Source organism: Halyomorpha halys, unplaced genomic scaffold (assembly GCF_000696795.3).
Source record: "Halyomorpha halys isolate HHAL.00 unplaced genomic scaffold, Hhal_1.1 Scaffold223.1, whole genome shotgun sequence".
Lineage (NCBI taxonomy): Eukaryota > Metazoa > Arthropoda > Insecta > Hemiptera > Pentatomidae > Halyomorpha > Halyomorpha halys.
The window spans coordinates 846,664-856,841 of NW_027115445.1; the positions used below are offsets into that span (position 1 = coordinate 846,664).

A 10,178-nucleotide genomic window follows, 5' to 3' on the forward strand; every position below is an offset into this window, starting at 1 on the left:
TCTTTGAAGTGAGTTAAAATAATTAATATTTTAAAGATAACATTAAACGATATTATGTTTATAAAAAAAGTTTTAAGTGAAGTAGGTCATCTAAATTTTTTTCTGAAAAAGCGTATCATGTTATTTTTTTAGCGTCGTCTGAAATCTTTAAAAAGAGTTTTTCTAAGAAATTAAATATTAGAAATTTTTGAATTTTGTTTATTTGGAGAATTTTTTTCTGCTTAAGTCCACTGTCTATATATGTGTATATAACATATAGATGGTAGCACGTCTTTTTCGAGCAGGTTTATATCTGAGTTCATTAAGCAATTAATTCATGGTTGCAATTTTATTAGACTATCACTTTTTATGTCAGTAAATACCAGCTTAAAAGTTTTTGTTTGTTTACTATATTACCCTACTATATATATTGCATTTCAAGTTTCATTTGAAAAACTATTTTGTTGTATTTATGTATTGATAATTTTTCCAAAAATTTATGTGCATTAAACTTTTGATTGGTTATGCGAGTTTTTTCTGCAATAGAAAATTGTTTAACGTGATTCAATATTTCTAGAGAGAAACGGGGTTCCTTCTAATTTTCTCCTTATTTATTTATTTTTTGTTGTAATGAACATCCATTGAATTTTTTAAATTTTAATAAGTTAAGGTAATCAAACAACTTATTTAGCGTTCGATTTTTTATGTATAGTAATGTATTACTTGTTATATAAAGAAAAAAAGTTAACATTTCTATTTATTTGAAATCTACTGATATCATTATATTCCTTATTTAAATATTTATTTCATTAAATTTCTTGTTTATATACGTTATATCTAATTAATTAATTAAATTACTTTGTATAACAGCATAATTAACATTTATGCTCCTTTGTTTACATGTTTAATTAATGAAATAAATTATAGTAGTATTTATTACTAAGATATGTAAGAATTTTAATTATATTGTGTAATTATATTATATAAGTCGCTATATATTTATCTCACTCTTGGTGTTAAAGTAAAAAATATTTATTTTTTTTTTATTTGTTGTTCTACTGATTCTCTCGTTTAAGGAATTACTTTCTTCTCCTTCTCGAAACAAATAAAATAATCAGCTGTGAAAAGAAAACAAAACTGTTTCTACCAAGAAGAAGGTTGTCATTAAATACCCACCTACCTACTTTTAATCTCCTGTAGATGAGATCAACCCACCTTCTTTGATGTATTGGAGTGCCTCTCAAAATAACCTCTTTAATGTTGCAAGTGATGAAGTACTCCCTGAATTTCCTGAAATAGAATTAAGTTATTTATCGTGAATTCGCTCTGGCCTATTACTTCAATGAATTTCTTCAGAAAATATGTACCATAAATTTACATCGTTGATTTGAGAATTTTATTTCCAAAAATAACTTCCAAGATTTATGCTGAATCTATTTTATCTTGCGTTTGGCACTATAATTTTGTAGTTAGTTTTAGATGAATTAAACTTCATTTCTGTCTTAGAGTTTTTGAATCAATTGTTGCCTTGAGTGTTCGTAATTATTTTATTTTAGTTCTTATTTATTTTGAAATTTTTTGAGCTAGCAAAAGAAATAAACTCGTACGGATGTATTTTTTAAAATAATTTATTTATTGTTATTTACAACTTATAACATATATACAACTAGTAAATTTGCTGTAAGTTATAAAATTACACGATACAAACATGTGGAGAATCTACCAATTGATTGAACTCCAATACCATTTCTAGAGAAGATCTCGGGACCATCTTCTTTTAAGGCATCTAGGAGGATTATAAGGTAATGAAGGAGAAGCCAGGTTAGAAACAAATGGGTTTGGGTGTCTAGGAAGTTTATCATGGAAAGATTGGAATCTGGGTCTACCCAACTCGGCAACATATGGGACTTTGAGGTCCTGATGGTTGACTTACTTTTTGACAAAGTGGGGAGCATTAAATGATTTTGGACTGCAAGGATTCGATTCGAGAGGAATTCGTTGGTTTAGTGGAGCCCCAAAGCTCAACTCCGTATGTCCAGATAGGCCTTATAATTGTCATGTAGATCATTCTTTTGTAATGGATTGGAAGTTTAGACCGTTTGTCTTATTAATGTTGTAGTAGTTGAACAGATGTATTCAATTTTTTTTTTTTTAGTTTTCGATTTCATGGCTCTGACATATGATTTAATGACTTACTCTCGGAAGGTTAACTTTTTCCATCTCACATTAATGTCACGATTCTTAAAAACTTTTATCAGACCATGCCGTGGAAAATCTGTTTATCTCTTTTTCCCTTAACGGTGAATTTCTAGGTTCACGGAGGGTCTGCGGTTACCAGGACGTATTAGATTGCTGTGTCCCAATTACTCAATTTTTTATAATTTTTATTTTGAAATGGAACGTGAATTATAAGAAATGTAAATCTACATTGGTTATCCGATCGAACTATAGGCTTAACCAGACAGAAATGCACAATAATATTTCATATGTAGTTTGCCGATATTTTTTTCGTACCATTCCAAACGAAATACCGAGACCACACTACTAATATCTGTCTAGAGGTGGGCTCTCGGGTTTCTGCCTCTTGATTGGACCGAAAAATAACAAAAAAATACCGGTTCCAGTGAGATACAATGTATATTCTCTTTTGCTATAATATTTTAATTTTATTGACACTAAATAAATAAATTATTTTGTTAAAATACATTATTTTTAGTTTCATTTGATGCTTCGTATAGTCGAAAATTCCGTTTCGAATCAAGATAAATAAAAAAAAATTAATTAACATAGTGAAGAGTAGTGAATTGATTCATCAGATTTTTTAGCAATAATATATACTCCTATGTATCAGTTCACTGTTCATTGTGTTAATTAATAATTTTTGTATTAATTTTTATTCTCCTTATTATTTCATTTAAGTTTTTGATAGTTTGTACTCCTTTACATCTTTTTTGTATCCCTATTTTACTCTTACATTACTTTTCTTTGTATCTACTAGCTTTTAGCCCTGATGAAAACCTACGTTGTGGGTCGAAACGTCAACAATAAATAAATAGTTAAGGTAAAAATAATTGTCCATACACTTGGTCGTCAGGGAGAAAAAAAATTAATGATTGTATCATACCTTGAATATAAAATGTTCCAAAAATAACTCAGTTGATTTACACGATCTATTTTTAGCAACAGTAATAAAAAAGGGAAAAAACTCATATCTTTATCACTTGTTTTTTCACTTTAGAATAATCTGTGAAAATGACGTAAACCAGTCCGAACAACAACAAAAAAGTACGTAACTACTGTATTTGCCTCCTTTTTCGTTGATACAAATAGTTATTGCGATTTGCCCTCTCTTGTTAGTAGTTACTGTGTCGGATGTTACTATAGTGTTTTGTGAATTTTTAATTTTTTACCATATTTCGGCCTGTTTGTTAAGGATTTTGAATTTTAGGAATTCTGAATGTTTTTTTAAGAACTGCACAAATATTTATGATGTAAGTATTCTTTAAAATTTACATTGAATTTAATTTGAGATATATTATTTATTTTTTCGTTTGTTTACACTTACTTTCAACTACCGAATTAAAAATATAGTTAATATAGATTTTATTTGAGTAATTGCAACGTGGTGCGGAACGTGGTTTTTTTTCTGTGTAATTTTTTAATTGTAGTTTGAATCAAATTTAGTGATAATATGTTTTTTTTGTTTCCCATTTCTTAGAGACCCTTTTTCCTAAAATAATTTATTATTATAATACATTTCATGCATTAGGAGCCGAGTAAAAATTTTATTTCAAGCAGAAATTGCCTATGGAGCAGGCATTTGTTGCCAACCTTTGTCTTTTACTCGATTACTTAATTAAATAAAAAAAATTGACCATTTTTTTAATCTATAAAAATAATTAATACTTCCATATACGATGTATTAATATTATATCTAATAGTGGATTGATAATTATGCTGTGGCATGTTGCAATAAAATAGATATTTCAGTACTGCTTATTTTAAAACTTCGTGCTGATATATTGTAAAAATCACATATTTAAATTTATGCGATTCGTGTTGTGGAGTTTTAGTTATATAATTTTTTTTTTCGTTTGTGAAGATAGAATAGAAAGAAAACATTTTTTTGGGATTATGTTCTGTTAGAACAACATGCATAATATGTCTGAAATCACTTCTGGTCAACGGGTTCCTTAAAATAAAGAAATCGAAAATGGATAGATCTGTTAAGTAAAAAATACCTGATAAATTAAATAAATAAAATATTATACTGGCATATACACAATCATCAAGAAATATTATTTGCAGAATATAAAGAGTTTTTGTATAATATAATAGTACTCGTATTTGTGGTATGCATTTTTTTTATTGCAACACTCATTTGAAATATTATTTTTTTATTCTATAATTTTATGACGGCTTATAAATATTTAATATCCATATTTATATCTTCATTTGAACGCACAATATTTCCTCTGACAATATCTGAGAACATTACGTTTGAATGATGGTTGTAAATATTAAGTTACAGCTAGTTTTAAGTCTTCTGTAGACTTAGAATTGGATACACACGACTCTCCCATCAACGCTTGCTGAATTTAACTCCGAGACCAATCTGTAGATTGTATAACTTACTCGTACCAATAGCCATTAAATAATAACATGCTTGTGCGCACAAATGAAGTCAATTGATGGACACCAGGCTTCCATATACTTTAACAACCTTATTAAATGTCAATAGTCCTTAAATTACCGGAATGTTTTGTTATTTGATACCAACTTACTTGTATGAATGAAGTTATCTTAGTTAAGTTCCACTGATTCTGTTTGTAGATTTATCATTTTATTTATTTTTACTTTCACTTATCGATATGTGGAATAGAAGTATTGTGATCGTGCCAAATTTCGAAATAGTGTTTTCGATGGTAATACTGAGGGTCTCCGGAATCCAAATATAATTCAAGTTTCGCAAAATGGTCTATGTCAAGTCTCGGCCTTAAAATAACCCACGACCTCCGAACTGCCATGGAACACCAAAACCTAACTATCCTCATCCTCCTTGATTTCTCCAAAGCATTTGACACGGTTGACCACAACATCCTTCTTACCAAACTACGAAAACTTCCTCTATCCAACAGTGCTTTGCGCTGGTTTCAATCCTTCCTATCCGATCGTTCCCAGTATGTAGTGGTTCCTAATAAACCTCCATCAATGACTCGACACCTCACCTGTGGTGTCCCTCAGGGTTCATCGCTATCCCCTACCCTTTTCGCTATCTACATCAATGACCTTCCCCTCCTTATAGAACATTCTCAATACCATATGTATGCAGATGATTTCCAAATTTACCTATCCTTCCCACCTTCTGACCTATTAGTTGATACGGAGAAGATTCAAGAAGACTTGAATAGAATTAGTCAGTGGGCACAAGAAAACAAGCTTAAGTTGAACGCAGAGAAGACTAAGGCAATCTTAATAGGGTCCAATCACCTCCTGAAAACTATTCCTCACATTCAAACATTATTCATAAGCAACAATCCGATACAATTCCATCCATACGTTAAAAACCTTGGTGTCAGTATAGACCAAACACTCTCCTGGAAAAAACACGTTTCCAATATTTCCCGTCGTACCTTTTCCATCCTGAAGCGTTTAAATTATTTGTTATTTTTTTGGCCGCAGCCCTAACCATCTTAAAATATTTAAATTTTTACGGTCAACTACATATACATAAATATAAAAAAGTAAAAGTATATATGTCTGGGACGTGGCAGCTAGTTTTTTAAATAAAATCGGATGACCGGAAGTGCCACTTTATAGAATCGATTTTTTTTAACAGTTCTCGATTTTCTCAAGAATGGCTCTAACGATTTTGTTGAAACTCGGTATATTAATGTAAAATTTAGTGGTCTTTAATAGCTCAGCTAGGTTTTATCCTCTTGATTTTATCCTCGTTTTATCCCCTTTAAATTTGCTTATTTGAAATAAACAACCAGTTCTCATTGGCACTAATAAAAAACAATAGATTAATAAAACATAATAAAGAAGTTGAAGAATAATTAAAGGAGAAAAAATGATAAGTAGAGACAGAAGTTTTAATCGAAGAAAAAAAAAATCTTTTGCTAAACTATTGTATTATTGACAGGAAAAAAGTTAATATTCACTTTGAGAAACCCTAAAATACGAATTTTCATAGTAAGTGAAAGTTGTGTGATTCGCGTATGATCCAGCGATTTTAAAATTTATTTTCTTTATATCGTTATTTTATTTATTTACCGTTATTATTTTCTGGTGGCCGAGCGTGATTCTGACCAAATCACCTCCTTACACAACAGTTGGTCTAGTAACAAACAGTGCTTCCTAACAAAGTACTGCACCCTTATCCCTTCATGGGTTATAGTGGTACAGATTTTAATTTTTTTTTTAAATTTGTATTGTTTATTATTACTTTATCTACCGACAATAAAATACTTTATCTATTAACAATAAAATACTAAACCTGGACTAGAATAAGTAGGTGATGAAGTGAGCCATACTGTACGCTGGAAGATTTCAACTAATTTTTTTATTTAGTTGTCTCAAATGTGTTATTTAATCTCTAATACGGTAATAGAATCTATTTTGTATTTTAGTTTATATAAATCTCGTATGTTAATAAGTAAAATCACTTTTGATCGTATATCTAGTTTGAGATACCGCATTAGGTACCCACTGATAAAAAAATATTTCCAATTTCTTACTACATCCTTTTGTACATTTCTAAAATTTCAAGACCTTGATGATTTTTATGTATATTTCTTATATGAAAACTTGAAAGAAAAAAAGGTTTTCTGTTTCAACTCTGAAAAAAAGGAGGAAGGTATCAAATCTCGGGAAAACTTTTTAATATTACTCAGAAAGTCCTCATGACAGCAATCTTGACGAACCGAGGACAATCCTCTTAGACAGAATACAAAGTCTTGGTGTGATTATTTTAAGACTTCAATGTCATTCCTAATGATGGATTGTATTTTGCTGAAATTTAATTAGAGATTATTGTTTGTTTAATTAATTCAATTATTATACTTATTCGCATATTGCATGCAGTGGGTAGAAATAATTAGATAGTTAGATATTTAGAATAAGAAGAAATAAAACATAGTTCTCAATTATTTATTTATTGCCAACATTTCGAGTCACAATAAAGGTCCTAATCAGGAATAAATAAAACATATAAGAAAGTAGAGTAATGTAATAGTAGAAGAGTGATACTAAAACGATATAAAGGTGAAGGCATACAAACTATCAAACTTAAATAGAATAATAAGAAGAATCAACAAGATAAATACAAAAACAATTAATTAACGTAATGAAGAGTAGTGAATTGATACATTAGGTTTTTTAGCAATAATATATACTCCTATGTATCAGTTCACTGTTCATTGTGTTAATTAATAATTTTTGTATTTATTTTTATCTTCTTTCTTATTTTGTTTATGATTTTGTTAGTTTGTATATCTTCACCTTTACATCTTTTTTTTTAATCACTTTTTTACTCTCACATTACTCTACTTTCTTTGTATTTTTTTATTTGTAGCCCTGATGAAAACCTACATTGTGGGTCGATTCTTCGGCAATAAATAAATGGTTGAAATAAAAATAATTCTTCGTAAACTAGATTTTAAGGGAGGAAAAATATTTTTGATTAGGCACCATAATTTACTGAGTATTATGATGACCAATAAACGGCAAAATTTTAAAGTAAGAAAATTAGAAAACATAAATAAGAACCAAATTTATCCTGCAAAAAATAATTCGTATCGTTAGCCAACAATAATAAATTTTGTTAGTTCGTTATAACTTCATGGTTTTCCCTTAACACATAACACTTTACAGTAATATAGTACAGATTAAGCTAAATGTTAATTCTATAAAAAAATAACACATAAACGAGGTAGTATCAAGAGAATCGCGGTCTAACAACAAAGATAAATTAGGTACAATGCCTAATTAAAAATCTTAAAACCGTGTCAGGGCAGAAAACACCAGCTACAGAGCGTGGTTCACGTAACATTATTCTTAAGCACCTAAGAATGAGTGATCGTGAATTTACCTATTACATCGAATCTTAATTAAATAAAAATATACTTCTTGAAATGTGAGCAATAAGCCCCATAGTACAAGAGCCCAAGAGCAGGAAAAAAGCAGTTATCTCACCCCAATTTTTGATTACTTTAATGAAAACTAGGTATAATTAATAGTCAAAATTGATGAGTCTGCCAAGTATAGGTAAGGGGAATAAAAAATGGCGGCTGTTTCAAAGCGATAAAAAAACTAATTTTTCATTCGGAGCTCTATATCTTAAAAAGTAGCCACAACATAGGAAAACCTAAGAGAATGCCATTTAAAGTAGAGTAAATTTTCTAAAATATGAGCCCTAATAGAGCTATTTATGTTCGATAGTTCTTGAGATATAGCTCTTTAAAAAGCTACATTTTATAAAAATATTGTATGGGACATACTGAAAGGTCAGTAGTTAGTGAATTTATTTTGAAAAAATTATATCTCCAAAACTATTTGATGTACAGATGTCTATTAGCACTCAAATTAAAGCTAGGTTAATGAGCTATAAAGAAGTTTATGATGTTTATCTTTTTAGGAGTAATAGTTTACATGAAATTTACTAAAATAAATTGAATTATAGTTGTTCGGGCAAATTTTCATTTCCCAAATTTATATACATATGTGAATATCATAAAAACTACTACCCCTACGAAGATAAGTGTCGTAAACTACTTTATAGTAAGTTAAATTTCCTTTATTTTGAGTGTTGGCAGACATATGTGCATCTTATGGATCGGGAGATATCTTTTCTCAAAAAGCCAACATTTTATAGGAACAACTAAAAATTAGCATTTTGCGAGATTATTTTGTCAAATATAAAAACTAGTACTCCTTCAAAGATAAACATAATTAACTATTTAACTATTAACTATAGTAAATTTAACTAGCTTTAATATGAGCACTGGCAGACATTTGTACGTCCAATGGTTTCTGAAATGAAGTTTTTCATAAATCAAACTTATTGTCCAAACAACTATAAATCATATTATTTTAGCAAATATTATTTGCTAAAATAACTATTATACGATTATACATATTTTTACATAGTTTGTATATATACTAATATACAAACTATTATTCCTATGAAGGTAAAAGTCATATACTTCTTTATAGTCCATTCAAATGGTTTTTGAGATATAGATTTTTCAAAATAAATTAACTAACTACTTTCACTTTCAGTAGATTTTTTTAAAAAAATCTATAGCTATATCTCGAGAACTATTGGACGTAAATAGCTCTTTTAGGGCTAATATTTCAGCAAATTTACTCTTCTTTAAATAATGTTCTCTTAGATTTTGTAGTGTTGTTGGTAGTTTTTAAGATATAGAGCCCCAAATGAAAAATTAATGTTTTTTTAACGTTTTGAAATAGCCGCCATTTTTTATTCCCCCTACCTATACTTGGTAGACTCTTCAATTTTGACTAGTAATTATACATAGTTTTCATTAAAGTAATCAAAAATTGGGGTGAGATAACTGCCTTTTTTTCTTCCCGGCTCTTGTACTACCATAAAGCAGACTACAAAGGATAAAAAGTCCGACAATATGGTCCATCTGAGAGCACGTTAACAAACCACCTTCAGTCTGTAATAACTAATTTTATCTGTAAAAAATAATTTATTGGTTCTCGATGAAAAGAAATTCATAATTTTATCGTCAGATAGTAGTAAATCTGTTTTAGGTAGAAGAGTAAAGTTTTTGATTATCATTGTGCAGTCGAGAGAGATATTTCCCGCATTCTATCGATATCTTGATTACTCAATATTTAAAAAAAAAGATTTATGTAATCTTTTTTAATGGAACTTGATTCTGTTATTTTATTTTATTTTTTTTAATAATGATTGTTTTGTTCAATCTGTATTTTTATTTGATAAATGTATTATGCATTAGGTGAAAATGATGAGCTTACAACCTAATAATTTACTATTATTTAATAATTATTACGACAATTATTACTGTAGAAATTTATTTTGTGCACGATATATTAAAAAATTTCCTTACTAATTAGATTGTACGGTTATTTTTTTTTTTACTTATAAAATTATTATAAAACACAATAATCTATTAATTTGACAAAAAGTTAGTAAACATGTTTTC

General features: G+C 28.7%; 1 protein-coding gene across 4 annotated transcripts in view; it reads left to right on the top strand.

The window, feature by feature from the left end:
- The window catches only part of LOC106679834 (adenylyl cyclase 78C), a 305,518-nt gene that overhangs the window by 20,270 nt on the left and 275,070 nt on the right, over nucleotides 1-10,178 (top strand). The window contains exon 1 of one of the 4 annotated variants that reach the window (XR_010844843.1): nucleotides 3,333-3,470. The exons of 1 other annotated variant lie outside the window; for it this stretch is intronic. Coding sequence is in view for 2 of the 3 variants with exons in the window: in XM_067052479.1 (XP_066908580.1) it covers nucleotides 3,466-3,470 (5 nt within the window). In the remaining variant the exon portion in view is untranslated. Of the gene's footprint in view, nucleotides 1-3,332; nucleotides 3,471-10,178 lie in introns of those variants that run through there. 2 more of the 4 variants (XM_067052479.1, XM_067052478.1) reach the window with 2 other exon arrangements.